Source organism: Enoplosus armatus, chromosome 2 (genome assembly GCF_043641665.1).
Source record: "Enoplosus armatus isolate fEnoArm2 chromosome 2, fEnoArm2.hap1, whole genome shotgun sequence".
Lineage (NCBI taxonomy): Eukaryota > Metazoa > Chordata > Actinopteri > Centrarchiformes > Enoplosidae > Enoplosus > Enoplosus armatus.
Genome location: NC_092181.1, coordinates 14685643 through 14701179, shown reverse-complemented (window position 1 = coordinate 14701179; position 15537 = coordinate 14685643). Strand labels below are relative to the sequence as shown.

The 15537-nt window shown below is 40.1% G+C and overlaps 3 protein-coding genes across 4 annotated transcripts; 2 read left to right on the top strand and 1 right to left on the bottom strand.

Annotated features, from left to right (window-relative positions):
• The first annotated feature begins 951 nt into the window (after window positions 1-951).
• LOC139297216 (dynactin subunit 6-like) lies at window positions 952-3726 on the top strand. The gene is made up of 7 exons (XM_070919789.1): window positions 952-1015; window positions 1218-1282; window positions 1452-1557; window positions 1719-1804; window positions 1917-1964; window positions 2102-2244; window positions 3404-3726. Exons 1-7 carry the CDS (start codon window positions 987-989, stop codon window positions 3494-3496), a joined length of 570 nt encoding a protein of 189 aa, XP_070775890.1. The 5' UTR covers window positions 952-986; the 3' UTR covers window positions 3497-3726.
• A 242-nt stretch (window positions 3727-3968) lies between these two features.
• gtf2e2 (general transcription factor IIE, polypeptide 2, beta) lies at window positions 3969-15276 on the bottom strand. 2 transcript variants are annotated; one of them, XM_070919769.1, is made up of 8 exons: window positions 15105-15276; window positions 13826-13990; window positions 7064-7146; window positions 6329-6436; window positions 5642-5824; window positions 5380-5473; window positions 4860-4975; window positions 3969-4711 (listed from the first exon to the last, which is right to left on the bottom strand). In XM_070919769.1, exons 2-8 carry the CDS (start codon window positions 13983-13985, stop codon window positions 4592-4594), a joined length of 864 nt encoding a protein of 287 aa, XP_070775870.1. In that variant the 5' UTR covers window positions 13986-13990; window positions 15105-15276; the 3' UTR covers window positions 3969-4591. The 2 variants fall into 2 exon arrangements, with proteins under 2 accessions (XP_070775870.1, XP_070775879.1); XM_070919778.1 differs by having other exon boundaries at window positions 13826-13986.
• On the top strand, window positions 11035-11560 carry smim18 (small integral membrane protein 18). Its single transcript, XM_070919800.1, has one exon. It carries the CDS (start codon window positions 11035-11037, stop codon window positions 11356-11358), a length of 324 nt encoding a protein of 107 aa, XP_070775901.1. The 3' UTR covers window positions 11359-11560.
• Window positions 15277-15537: the final 261 nt, after the last annotated feature.

The window sequence follows — 15537 nt, the reverse complement described above, 5'->3', positions numbered from 1 at the left end:
TGACCTGGTGTGCCTGATGTTTGTGTGACAAACGTTAACCTACTATACTATACCAACAATATATGCTGTTGTAAATAGCCATTTTATTTTGATCGTGGCACTTACGCCAACCTATATGAGTAAAACCTGTCTGCAGGTGTCTACACACTCTGTTGCTATGGTATCGTTGGCCTCAGTCATGACCTCATAACTCCGTATGTTTAACCACACGTCGGTCACATCGCGGGGAAAAGTCAAAACGTTTTGTTTTTTTTACCAGTTATTTAGCAGCAGGTTGTATCTTTAAATGTATTTTCTTGTTCCAACCGATGTCGTCTATCTGTCCAGGAATACAAAATGTTTGCCCTGAGCAAAACCAACGTTTAAATCCAATATTTCCATACCGTCACATATACCGGTATATGTCCATACCGACAATGGCCGGAGTAGTCTGTGGACATGTTTGATTTAACTGCCCATTGGTTTTTCGCCATTTTATATTTTTATATTTCCAGACAGACAAAACACTTAAGATACACCCCGCTGCTGAATAAAAGCTATAATGGAACCAAATCACTAATGTATAGAGTGCTAAGGTCATGCATATGGCTACACTGTGTGTTGTTATGGTAACGTATATACTTTCAACCAACCGATAGAGCTAAATTCATTAGTTCACATCTGTGTTTGAAAGTGTCTCTTCCTCATACATATATGTATATATATATATATATATATATATATATATATATATATATATATATATATACATATATATATATACACATATATATATGTATATATATACAAAATATAGAAGTGTTTTAAATGAGCTGAACTGTTCTCAATTTCAACCTTTAAACCAGATAATCACCATGCTAGAGTCACCAAAGCCATATTATTCTCATTATATCGAATGACGCATGCGCATACACTGTGATAGCAAGGACTCCAAATCGATAATCGAGTGAATCAGCGGCGCCTCCCCTCGGACTTCATCTATCACAATGGCAGATAAACAAAATGCTCAAAAAAGGTAATACTAATTTTACCCCGTTAGTAGCGTTTAACCGGTATGCTAAAAGTTCTTGATTAACAAAATTATGACTAAATAGCCACAATGAAGTAACCGTGTAGTTAGTTAAGACGGCTATGCGAGTGGTTAGCTAGCAACGTTAGCTAACATTTTCTTTCTCTTTTTTTCTCTCATGTCCTCTGTTACTGTTACTTTTTTGCAGTGTCAAAATAGCTGCCGGAGCCGTAGTTTGTGTTGAAAGTGAAATCAGGGGAGATGTCACCATAGGTAAGATTGTCGCTTTGGGTCACTTGCAGGTAGTAACTGTTAATGCTGACTTGACAAAACTTGCATTTTTACTTTACCTTAAATCGGATCAGACTCTCAACTAGTTTTATAGGTTTACTTCTGCGTCTGATTTAACGATCAGGTTAGCTTTTAAACTCTCTTTCCTCAGGCCCCAGGACAGTAGTCCACCCAAAAGCTCGTATCATTGCAGAGGCAGGCCCCATCGTGATTGGAGAAGGCAATTTGATCGAGGAGCAAGCTTTGATCATTAATGGGTAATTGAAGATTTATTGTACCTTTTTTTTTTTTTTTAAATGTATAACGTGTACATCACTGTTACCTACTCTGGGTAATATTTTCATATGGACTGTCTTTGTTTTGAAACCATCCTTACCTGCATCATAATAATTACAAGCTTGTTTGTTCTACCCCACAGTTACCCAGAGAACATCACGCCAGATTCTGAGGTGGAACCGAAAACTATGACCATTGGCATGAACAATGTATTTGAAGTTGGCTGTGGTATCCTTTTGACTTGCCTGACCGGTCTTAAAAGTAAAATTATTTCATATAATAACAATGTAATGAATGTTAACTATCAAAAATCAGTTTTTCCTTAGCTGGCAACTAACAGTATCACAAGCCCTGAAAATTGGAGACAACAATGTGATTGAATCTAAAGGTGGGATGTTTGTGGGGGTTTTTTTTGGTTTTCAGTGTGTATTCATGCGTGAGCAATCCACATCTGCAGAGATGGATGGAGCATTCAGATGAATAAAGTCACTTACTGTGTCAAATATCCTCTATTTTGTTGTCTAGCTGACGTTGGTAGGAATGTGATCCTCACCAGTGGCTGTATCATTGGAGCCTTCTGTCAGGTCAACACCTGTGAAGTCATACCTGAGAACACGGTCATCTACGGCTCTGGATGTATGAGGCGGGTTCAGACGGAGAGACCACAGGTATGGATGAACACATTGAACGTGTGAACAGGTACACCAGGCTTGTGATGAGCTTTGCATTGTCAAAACCAAAGCATTCTATAACATTTGCTTACAGGTGGACCATTAAAATGCAGGGTTAGGGTTGTTTAGACTGTCAGAGAGGTGTTGATTTAACTCTATGGTAACTGGAGGCTGTTGTTTGTGGTGGTGTTTTTGTACATTGCATTGTAATTGTACAGGCTTTAGCGCCAGTGCATCCACTTCTTTTATGTGGCATCTGTATAGACAAGCAATGTCCATTTAAGAGTTCTTGGCAGTAAATTTCTTACAAGCGTCAAAAACTGACTCATTAGCATACTGATGAACATAATACTGCACAGCAACATGGACTTTATGCTGGCTGATTTCCATAGCAGACCTGTTCTACTAAAAATCTGTTGACTTTTGAGTTATATTTAGCTTCTTTTGTCAAACTGATTTAGATACATTTTAGATTGTATGTAATGTGTTTTAAGCAAATTGCTACATAAAGGCCAAGGGGTGAGCAGTACAGCAATGCTAATGCCAAAAACACGCAACAGCAGATTGTGTCAATGTCTATCTTAATAAAAATCTCTCACATGACTGTGAGGAGGTACATACTGTGCATAATGGTAAAACCCTGGTTTGGTTACACATTTTGGTCATGTTTATATAATCGCAGATCTTGCCTGTCTTTGACACATTTCCTTGACCTTATCAGCGATGTTTGTCATGTCTGAAAGCTCCTACATATATAAATATTAAGAGTGCAAAAGGACACTGAACTACATAGTACATACAGGCATAAAGCTCGAACATGACAGGACTTACGTTTTTACGGCTCTCCACTAACTTAAAAATAGTATGCAATAACGCTGCTTGTAAGGAAGAACAGTGGGATTCTGGGTACCATAGGTTTAACAAACGGGATCATAATTTGTTGTACAGAATTGCAGTTTTTCATTTCCATTGAGTATTTTTTTCCCCATAGTCTACTCAACCTGTTCTGGAAAGTGCTGTAAATCTTGGTATTGCAGGTCTACTCTGGTTTTTTAGTAGAAGTGCAAGATTTTCAAACATGGCCAATGTCGGAGTTTAAAAGCATCACTTAAAAAACATCACTTATGTCCTCATGCTAGTTTTGTTATCTTTACAGCCCCAGACTCTTCAGCTCGACTTTCTGATGAAGATTTTGCCAAACTACCACCATTTGAAGAAAACCATTAAAGCAGGCCACAATGCTAGCTAACTTTATAAGTTGAATTGTAAGTGGCTAGCAAACCCTTATTTAAATAGAATCTTCTTGTTGAAGGGAAGCATGAATGTACATAATTATATATGTAACTAGCCTAATCAGTACTCTCTCACTTACTGATAAATATTTTCTACTCTACCCGCAACAGCTGATTAAGCATTTCATCTTTATCCTGCTGTGCTGATGTATCTTTTTCTATGATTAATTAAATAACCTCAAAAATGCTGATGGTGTGCATCACATACTGATTTATGATAACAGTGGTTACCGGTAATTTCATCACTAGGTTATTAATAGTGCAGTAAGAATACATAGGAATTAGTAGAATGTTTTCAGTGTATAAGCACATTTTGAAAATCGAGAGAAAAACCCAACACTAAATGAAACATTCTCACACCTAAATGTTGCAACCTACTAAACTAATTGTTGTCACTGCAGCGCATGTAAATTAAGCAATGAGGCAGTATCCTGTAACAGTGTAATTTATTAAAATAAGTTCAGAAAGTGTTATGAAACCACTATGCTGTGGTGCTGCAAAGTGACAGAATTTAAACATTTTGAAATTCCACAAGAAGTAATGTCCAAGATGTTTCATGCTGGATGAGGTACCTAAATGTGATGCACTGCACAACACAAGCCTGTCTTCTGCAATTCCTATTAAAATGATGGAAGGCTGCCCTGTCAAATAAAACCTTCCACACATGTGTGATAGACTAAATAAAGTGAAGAAAAAAAATATTTACACACTTCAACCTCATTTAAATTTTGCCAGGAAGGTTGCAGCGCCCCCCCCTCAAGGATGGTGGTTTTGGTAAGGGCATTCAGTGTCCTTACTGGTCTCAGTACTCTTCCTCTACTGTCCCTCAGTTATCACTGATCAATAAACAAACTAAAAAAGGATTCCACAACACATTTGCTATTCACTCCATGTAATACAAGACCACTGATCACAGAGGAGTGCAAAGAAATGAATAGAAGCTAGTTTGTTTGACATAACAGACGGCCACGACGGCCGGGGTCTGCAGCCATTTCTGATTTACAGATTCTACATCACTCCTCTGACGGCACGAAGCAGTGAGGGAATGGATTTCACTTCTTAACAGGAACGCCATCTGAATAGTCCTCCAGGACGCCTGCCAAATGGTTGTTGTGGGTCTTGAAGTGTCTCTTCCTCTGCCCACCTTGCTTCTTCCTCTTTTGAACTGGTAACTGCAGGGAGCACAGAAACACAATGAGCACTGATTACGATGCTTGATTAATAAAGTATTTCTAGTGAAATAAATCAGAGCAGGTATATTTAACGTATTTGGGAAGTTAGAATGAAAATCAAGCAGATGAGAGACCAGGGGACACTGACCACTTTCTTTGGTCCGGTTTCTTGCATTGAGGAGATGCCTTGTTTCTTCAAGTACTCGTCAATCTTCTCTTCATCCATGGAATCAACTGGGACGCTCCTCCACAGTTTCTGGAATTCTGCAATTGAAAGACAACATTTTTGAGACAGAAACACACTGATCAAACAGCTGATTATTTATTTATTATATGATTTTTGTGATGGAAATCTGGAGAGCTGGTTAACTCGAGAGTGAAGACGTTTTAGGAGACATGGGTGTTTTGCGCAGAAACATTTATTGAAGCTTGATCAATCAAGGAGAACAGAGGTAAGCAATACAAGTTTACACGATGTAGTAACACCTCAATTCGCGCGTGTGTGTGTGTGTTTGGTGTTTGTATTTTTATATGACAAAATTAATTATCAAAGCCTACAGCAGCCAAATGTTTTAAATGCAGGGAGCCAGTAACAGACAGAAAGACAGCCGACAGAGAGAAAGAGCAAGCTGTATCCCAGTTGACTGACAAAGCTGACTTATGCTCACCTTCATCTACCACAAACTGGCAGTGCTTATCATTGTAGAACAGGATCTTCTTCTTATCTGGTCTTGTCACAAAGATGATCTGATCCCCCAAAGCCTGTGAACACATGAGAGCTCATGTCTCTGCTAATGTCCTTAATGTTTGGTCATCGGCGTTGGCTCATCAAGGGTGTGAGACAGAAGTGCATGTCCCTTTCATTAATCAACATAATGTTCAATATGACATACATGTGCTTTAGCATATATTATATTTTTTATGGGTCACCTTGATGGCCTTGGCTGAGTTGGGCAGCCCCTCCTCGACGTCGTCCAGCAGCACTCCTCCCAGGCCCAGCTGGTCGTGTTTGTCCAGCAGCCTCAGTAAGGCCTTCTTGTCCTTCAGGTTGTACTTGGGCTTGAAGCCATACGTCCCATCCCGGACGTCAATTTTCGGGTTGTTGACCAAGGCCTGAGATTGGTAGAAAGTGAAGGAGTAGATGTCAGGTTTAAAGTCTCTAGTTAATTAATTGACCAGCTAGGAGATGTGCATATATGTATTTAAACAACTTTATGATGTAAATAGTATGTGAATAAACCGTAATGCCATTTTTTGTGCCTTTCATCTTAAAAATAAAGAGGAGATATACTGTGTTCACCTTCCGAAACATGCACACTTTACACCGATTTTCAGCTAAAGTAGCTCCAAGTTTTTCTTCACCTCATGTAGTTTTCTACAATCAACAAGAGTATCTTCAACAAGGTTGAATGTTGTATGATGTGTGTTATCAGCATCATCCCTCAGCTTGTTAGAGAAGAATTGTTGCCATCGGCTCACATCAGCCTACAGATGACTTTGAGGGAAAATATGTGGGGATTTCAGCTGTAAAACATGTCAGTGAAATGGTGCAAGACAAGGACAAATGTACTCCTGATTCTAAATAATAAGTAGTATAACACTTAAACACAAACACACCTCAGTCATGAGCCACTGTTTCTGTTTCATGCTGATGTCAAGAAGTTTGGTCTCATCCAGAATCTCCTCTAGGGTCAAGAAGTGTGTATCGCCATTCTGATGCCTTGTCTGACGGTTAAAGACAGAAAAACACATAAAGAAAACACACATACAGAGTCAACAAAGTATCAAATCTTCCTTAGCGCTTATTTTAAATGTAAGCAATTCTTAGCTCCACACTGTTGACAGGTTTTTAGCCAAATGTCTACAGTGATTTTGTGCCTTACATCCAACTGTCAGGGTATCTTAGACGTTTTAAAACCCTGTGTATTCAACAGATGGCACTAAAAATGCACACATTAAAAGAAAATCTGTCAACTTGAGTGTGAGTTCTGCGGCGAGGGATGAGTCAGACAGCTAGTGTGACAGGGCTTGGCTGCCTCTTTGCAGAGCCACAGCATGATAAACAAGCTGTTAACATACCAAAAGAAAGACTGGGGACCAAATGTTACGCAGCGGACGCAACTGACTCACTGGGCTGACACAACAGGCAAAAAGTCAAGCTTTTAATGAGCTTTGATGGAGATGACGACAAGCTCAAAATCTAGCAATTAAATGGATGCTGTTGTGACAGCTTAAATCAACTTGGAGAGGAACAAAAACAACGAGACTGAAATACACTTGTATGTAAAACAGTGCTCATTTGCAGAGAAGAACATTAAATTGTTAGAGAACAAAATGTCTTCAGAGGTTTACCTTCATGTAATTGACTATCTTGGCTAGGCACCCAAACTTGTACCCGGAGCTCGTCTTGATGTTAAAGTTGCCATTACTAGACTCTGTGGAGAAAAAGAGAAAGAACAGTTTACATTAAAAAACATATTTAAATGTCACACGTTTTATTGTAAAGGCAGACACCAGTGGACTACATGGACAGACAGAAGCCACAGGTTTTTGTGAAAAGCTTTTTGATAAAACTGCTTAAAATCAATAGACATGATGTGCACACCAGCGTGTCCAAACCATCACAAGACAAAAACCAAATTGCATTATTTTATTTATTTAATCAGTCTGAAATTCTAATTGCAAGTAATATTCTACATTTTTCTTTTCATCAGCAAATTCCATGAAAAGACCAAAACCAACAAGTTCATCTCTCAATATTTTCCGACCTCTTTGGCCTCTCTGTGGCACTCGAGCCCATTTGTTCCGACTGAAGATGTAACTCAGATGGGTCAGAAAATATATACTTTCATTTTTTAAAAAAAGGCAAAATGAGTGGGGCAGTGTAGTTTGAAGCAAACTTTACTGGAATAAATTGTACACATGGCTCAGAGGAAATATACATCAGGCTTTGGCTACACAGCCAGAACTTGTTAGTTGGATCAATTTATTGTTAGTTTTGGTCTTTTCATGGGATTTGTTGACAGTAAGAAAAATATACAATATCACCAGCCTTATGCTTTCATTTAACAAAAAAGATCCTAAAAACACTGCAGGAGATACTATGAGAGTAATCGGATAAGAATGATCTGAAGTCCGGCCAGCTGGTCCTACTCTCTGTTGGAGTCCAATAATGCTGCTCCCCCTGGAGACTGTCTGAGGTCTGGACTCGCCAATCAAAAGCTGAAAACAGACACTGATTCATGAATGATTCACGGTGTGGGCGGGAGCTTCTGTTGCTGTGAGCTGCGCTGTGGGCAGGACACTGGGATTGTGACAGGCCGGCTAACGAATGGTGCAGAGGCAGGGCTAAAAGAAAAGAGCCAATGATGGAGAGAAGCCCGTGCCGTTCAGCTGAGACATGAAGAGCTGCAAGGAGTGGCGGGGGGAGGGAGTGCACGAGCGACGGCTGAAAGTGCATGAGAGCGCTGAGGAGGAAAACAGGTCGAGGAGTGAACACGGAGGAGGGAGAGAGTGGAAGACAGAGTGATAGGTGGAGCACCAAGAAGAGGAGAGTGCATCTGTTGACTTGCATCTTCTAAAGACTGAGCCAGACACACAGGTGAGTCTGCATATTTTTTTCGGAGTAGCATCATCAGAATAATCTGTGCGTGTTTGACATCAACAGATCACAACAGTCCACAGCATGAATTCAAGCTACAGCTTGTAGGCTGTTCTTTGGCTTACTGTGTAGCTATGACTACAAGAGCTTTTTTGTGAGTAATCCCGCATTTATAGGGTAAATCATACATTTTTAAAAAGGCAGCAGGTCTATTTATGAAGCCAATTCCTTCTGCATTAGAGAAACCTAAAATTGCACAACCATGTCTAGCAATCATGTATGTAAAAATGTAATTTATACTATAACAACAACCAAGCTAAGATCTGTAGATGGCAATTGTAATATTTAGGCCAAGACTGAGCAAACACGCAATGGATTAAATAAACATGGATCTGCCTGTCTGCAGTCTAACAGCTTGAATACCACGCATCAGAAACTCTGTGTGTGTGTGTGTGTTTCTATGTCTGTATATGTCTGTGCATCTTGTATGTTTGTGGAGATGCATGACTTGGTGCAAACTGCAGCTCTCCAGACAAATCAATGAGAGACTGACAGCTGTGAGGAGCCAGCCAGGGGCATTAGGAGTGTGTAAGTGTGTGTGTGTTTAGTGAGAGGCAGCTGCTGTGTAGCCTGAGAGCAATATATATGGTCCTGCAACACCTTTAAGAGCCTGGATGGGGTGGGGCTCATTTAGGGCAAGATAACAGATGCTGTAGGGAGCCAATCTGTGTGTGACTGCTGACAAAAGAAAGGAGAAAGGAGGGGGGGGGGGGCAATATCATGCGAAACAAATGAGTAAAAATGGTTGTTGTCATGGCAATGAGTTGAAATGAAGTTTATATTATGAGCTGGGTCTGCGATAAGAGGATACTGAAGAGGGACCAGCAAGTTAAGTTGCATCAACTGAGAAGAAAATACCACAAAACACTCACCACATTCTGTGCACACTGTCAACAGATATGCGTCAGTCTGCTCCCGTAAACCAATTACCAGCTAACAGTAAATGTAGCTAACTATGTGTGACCCCTTAATAGGCATTATTATTTTCCTGCCTGACCTAACCTGGTATGAATCATACCATCAAGTATTTTGTCAGCATGCAGGAAAGGTGAAAAATGCTAGTTGCTAGCTAACTGTACATTGTTACTGGAAAATAAATGCACCATAACAGCTTCTTTAAAAGGAAATAACCCCCACAAAAATAGACCTGGTAACATGCATTTTTCAGGATACTATATGTTGGAAGAAAAGGTAACTTTAACTGCATGAGAGGCAGATAAAACAAACAAAAAATACATACACAAAAAGCTGCAATCTATAGTTGCCTTTCCCCACATTATTGAAGACACAGCATACAGTATTATGCTGAGTTTGGGCACCAGTGCAAGACTAGAACTCAGGCAACTGAAGCCACTACAACAACGGGTTCTATCGCATTACAGCGTCAGGTGACACGGAAACAAAGTTACAATCATACAAAGAGTATTCACCTTTTTCTGCACTAAAATACACTCTCACACATACAGGTCATAGTAATATGCCTCAAATCTGTCCTACATACATGAAAGCATGTGTTTTTACACACAGTAAGCCCAGTTATAAAATGTCAGAGGAAATACACACAAAAAAAGTAAACTCAAAGGTTTAGTCAAGTGTACAGAGAAGCACTTATGCCCCTCTTCCTCAACACATTTCTGAGGTTCACTCAAGTAATCTGGGTCAGATTCCTTGGTCTCAGTATGCGATATAAAATGTCTGTGTATGTGTGTGCATATGTGTGTTTAGGGCATGTATGTGCACACGTGTGAATGCGTGCGTGAGTGTGTGTGTGTGTGGGCAGATACTGGCACGCTGTTCCCTGAGGATTTAAGATGGTAGGCTTTGGCTGAAAATGTGAAAGGAAAGCTGAAGAGAGACACATGTTGCAGGCAATGTGCACATTGAACATCACTGAACATCTTTTTACTTCATTACTATCGATTACATTTTTCTGTCAGGTGTGATGGCTGAAGAGTTGCAAACCAAGCGTCCATCACTGTGCAGCTATCCTTTTCTACCAGGCTTTTAAGTCTATTTTTGTTCCGAGCAGATGGCCTCAGTGGGGTTTATGCTCTTTTGCAATATAACCTTTTGCTCTAATAACACAGTCTTCTCATTTAACTAAAAATTCTTTCTGTATGGCATTTCAATTTCTCATTTTACAACATGATACCCTCTATAGCTGATAATGATGTAGAACTATCATAATTACATTACAGCAAATTACCTAAGAGAAGCCCTGATGGTTTTAGGAGAGGAAATGGCTTTCCCATCCTGTCTGTGTTCTCTACTGAGACTACATCGTTGACAAACAGCACTGTGTGGAAGGGAAAATGAAATTCAGGGACATGATCTGTAGAGATTATTCTTTTTGTTTTGTTTTTAATTTGAATTATTATTTTAGAATCCTGGCACCACAGAGCCCAGTACGTCAGATAAAACATATTATATAACATTCAGAAGTCAGAGAATTGTAAATAATATGCCCTAAAGAGCGATTCTTCGACTACTATTTTTCAATCTTTCTCCAACCATGGAAACAAGTATTTTACAACCATCGCTCTCTAATTTACTCTCCCTACTGCTGCCACCGCCTCGCAGTGAAACACAGAACCAAACGCTGTCACAAACATTAACAATCTGTCTTTCTCTCTGTTCTTTTGCTGCTTTCAAACCAGAAATCATGGCCAACATCACCACCACTATACGCCCAAATAATCTCCTATGGCAGACAGAGGCAGCCCCTCTCCCCCGCATCTCCTTGCAAGTCCAGGAGGTCTACCCTTTCCATGATGGCTGGAATGTGGCCTGCTTCATCATCCTTCTGCTCTTCATCCTCACTGTCCTGTCTCTGGCTGCCTTGGCCGTGCTCTATGAGCTACTGGACTGTGGGTGCTGTGCCAAAGGGAAGACACATCAGCAGCTACAGGAGGAGGGGCCAGGAAGCTGCAGCAAGCTCATGACCAGCATTTGCAAGGAGCCAGAATCCCACACTGAGGTGGTATAGTGGCAAGGATGGAGATCAGGAAGAGTGGGAATTCGGGTTTCATTGCTGAACTGGGCAGTACTACAGCGTTGACCCCGATGACCCCCCCGAAGAACTTCTAAACCTGCCCAATAGTGGTTCAATTGCTCACAGTTAAGAGGATGCAGAGAGAAGAGACAAGGTAACAGAGCAAAGTAATAAAGGAGGGGTGCAGTTTGTCACAGATTTGGAGGGAGCCTAATTTCATTTCAGTTAGGACAGAATCTTCACACATCTACATTCACCACCACTCAACACACAGGGAAGACACTCAAGGCTATGTTTTACACCAGAAATACTACCAGAAGAAAGACAGAGCACCCAAGTAGTCTAGTAATAATAGTACTAAAAATAGTACTAACAGTGTGGCTGGAAAAACACGTTAACATAAAAGAAAATCCAAATCAGATCCAAGTCAGCTAGTTAAAAAAGTATTCTTGTTCAACGACACCTGCCCTGTGAGTGCTGCACGTACTTGTGACCTGCTGTATGCAAATGAGCTTCTATGAGACATGGTAAAATGTTGTACTCAGACAGAAAACAATGTCCAAATCTAAAAGGACTTGAATATCCTAGTTTCCCAACGGAACCTGATGAACAACAAATAAGTGATCAAGCGAGGCTGGACAGCATCATTGCTTTGGATAAAGCCTGTGTTTCTCTGTTCCTTAGTAAATTGTATGCCGGTGTTGTCAACATGTTTAGTATTGCAACATTATCTCATGACAAGTGACACTTGATTGCTGCACAGTGATGTAATTTATCATGTCATATTGAGCACAATGTATGATTTCATATGCCTTACCACAAAATGCCTAATAAATTGTCACTGAATTATGTACCAGAGTGTTTTCTGCTAAAAGTACAGACATATAAAGGTGATCCAGGGTAGAGATGGGTGGTGAAGGAGCTGGTAATCTTCAATCTATTTGTTTTAACAATATTGTCAAAAAAAATTTTTTTTTATGTTTTTCTCGAAAAAGGTTATAGGATTGCTCGAGACCCGAGGTATGCAAGGGTTACATTTTTTCACTGTATATTGGATGCAAGTGATGGCAAGTAATGTTGTGTTTGTCCGTTTGGCCTCATGATAGCGCTGTTGTCTCACTGTTACAATGAATAAATACAGACACAATGTTGAATAAGTCTGTTTATACTAGCTTACTGTCACAGTAGCATGATAGTGCAGCACCAGGGTGTCAGGTATACTGCAGAGCAAGCATTTTCTTTGACATTGGAGGGTTTCGATGACAATAGCTCTGGAAATGGAGATGTACCTCAGGCTACTCATGATTAGCCATTTATGAATCAGATCATTTAAAAGCAGAACTGGAGCATGAGAATGATGAACCTAGCTCACACGACATAAGCTCAGAATGAGAGTAGTGGTTTCAAGAGAAGTTAGGGCCGATGAGGGAACCTTATATAGCTGCCTCTCCCTTACTACTATAAACATTCAAGTAGTTTTCCTGGCCAACTTTCCAACTAGCCAAAAGATCTCACAAATGTTGCACTTTCCCGGAAAAGCTTGGCCTACAGCTGCTGTGGCCGTGGCTGGAGAAAAGGAAAAAAGGTGCCAAGACTTACAGAAGCTGATGGATGTTCTAAAAGTCAATGGTTTATCCAGAAACAGAACCGCTTCAGCTGAGGAACTGCTACAAAACTACTGGAGGTGCCACTTCTGTCTATCCACGCTCAACCGCACAACCACGTTTCAATGACTACAAACAACTGACTGATTTGTGATTACTGCGCTGACTCATTTGGGTTTGGTAGGTGCCAATCCATGACAAGTAAGAGTAGCCTAAGTGTAAGACTGTACAGTATATTCTGAACTCCTATTGCAGTGTGCTGTTTTAGAGATTGCAAAATTGCATGAGATGCCACGCAACAAGGCCCCATAGCTTAAAATCTAATTCTAATACAAAACTGCAAAACTTTCAAACCAAAAGAACTGTTTTGTAATACATAATCATATGTTTCAAGCTGTTCTCTAATAATTTAGAGAGGAAATGAGGGGAGGAAGACTTATCCAGAATTTAGAAGGTCAGAGGGATAAAACTGACAATAGAGACATGAGTTATTTTGGAGGAGCTACTACTATGATTTCAAAAAGAACATGCTACAAGTCAAAAGTGGTGGCTTATAAAGGAACTCTTATGTTTGCTGTTAGCATATGACCATTAAGGACTGGTATATGCTTGGCCACTGTAATGATGTTAGAAGACAATGTGTATCAGCTCTAAAAATGTTAATTGGTGCATCCCTACTGATATTTACAAATACAGTGGTGAAGGGCACCTGAGTCATTAGTTACAATGATACTGTATGTCAGTTGTACTATGGCTTCCACCCCTACACAACCCACTTACAACACCAAGACGACGCCATTCACTGTAACAGACAAACATGTCAGAAATATCACTTTTAAAATGTCTTCTTCACTTACCAGCGCTGTGTTTGGACCCCGAGGAGCTCTCCTTGTCAAATTTGGGCTTCTTCTTCTTGTGTGATCCAGAGTCTGAGGCAGCCTGTCTCTTCTCTACAGCTGGAGTGGACAGAGCTCTTTTCTTGAACAGCTCCCTTTCCCTCAGTAGAGCTGGATCCATCCTGGCTGACAGGGCACAAAATATATCAAAAACAGCAACAATTTCAATAAAATAAAAAATTCAAAAAGCTCCCTTTGGTCCGAGTTGTCTGTGTTGGTGTGATTTGTTAACTTTTTAAATAATCCGTAAGAGATGGCTGCCTCTCTACAAACAGAGCCTAGCTGTTAAGACAGACATTTCATATAAATACTTTCCATCATGCAGTGAGGAGATTGAAAACAATCTAATCTAATGACCCGTTTGGGGGCTCTGCTGTAAAACTGTGCTGCTGAGACCCTATTGATACTCTCCACCCTGCGTGCATTGTATATGTTCTCTGTTGCCTTCAAGTTCCCATCGAGTACAGTGCACAGAGCAGACTACACATGGGAGCGTCATTATTTCTGCACAGTCTGAGAAGAACCAGTACTTCTATGCTGTGTCACAGTACTTGGCCCTAGAATTTCAGTGTGCCAGTTTTAGGTAATTTGACTTAAGACACATTGTTTAGGAATATGCATTAATGTGAACTAAAATAGTAAAGGTATGTATTTGCCAAAGTCTCATCTACAAGACTGGATCGACTGACAATGAACCTAGGCCTTTTGGGGCCCTAGGGGTCAGGGGCTCCGGGGTAGTTGGCTGCTTAGCCAGTTTGGTAATCCAACCTTGACAGGAACCAGTATAAAACAATTTGAAATTAAAATCTCCTTTTGTACCACTCGAGAGCATTTGTAACTGACCCCAGCAAACAGCAGCTGGACTGAAAAGTCGAGTAAATATTGCATCAACACGAATGATCAGCGCTCTTGCACCAAGTTAAACTGGCATCAGGTACCGAGACCCCAAAATGTAACAAGTAAATTAGCATTAACATCAACGTTAGCTAGTTCGTTTGCCAGCCGGGCTACAAGTAACTAGTTAGTCGGCATTGTTCGAAAGTAGCCGGACGTTGTTGCTTTATTGTGATAATGTAAACCCACAAAATAGCCATGGCTCACGTTATCTACTTCATGAAACGTTGCTGTCTACTTTGGATATTTGGATAACAGCATAAGTACGCAGACATAACGACCCAGTGTGACACTTAGGTTTGTTAGTTAGCGTTAGTTAGCTTGCCGAATCGTTAGTGAACATTACCTCTTTCACTTTGTTCCTCTTCTCAGTGAAAGTGACGATTTAGTCCAGGAGGACTATCTAATTTCGGACGATATCAAATAGAGAATGCTTTCTTCAGCAAATCACCGCTTTAACTTGTAATATAAGTTAACGTAAGCTAACTAACTTCATACACAAAATATCTGTTTTTTTCCTCATGCTTCACTTCCGCTCTTGTTCGATTTGTCGGAAATCGACAACTAATCCTTGGACAACGTCATCACGTATGACAATTCACGATTCAACAGAAAAAAAGACAACAAGAGGTACACAGATTATATTATACTCTCATTGTAATAAATAAAAACAATTATTGAAACACATATTATTAGACATTAATAGATAAGATAATATATGTATGATGAGATTGAATGACATTTAATGATAAGAACCACTGAAGAAACAAGATACTATA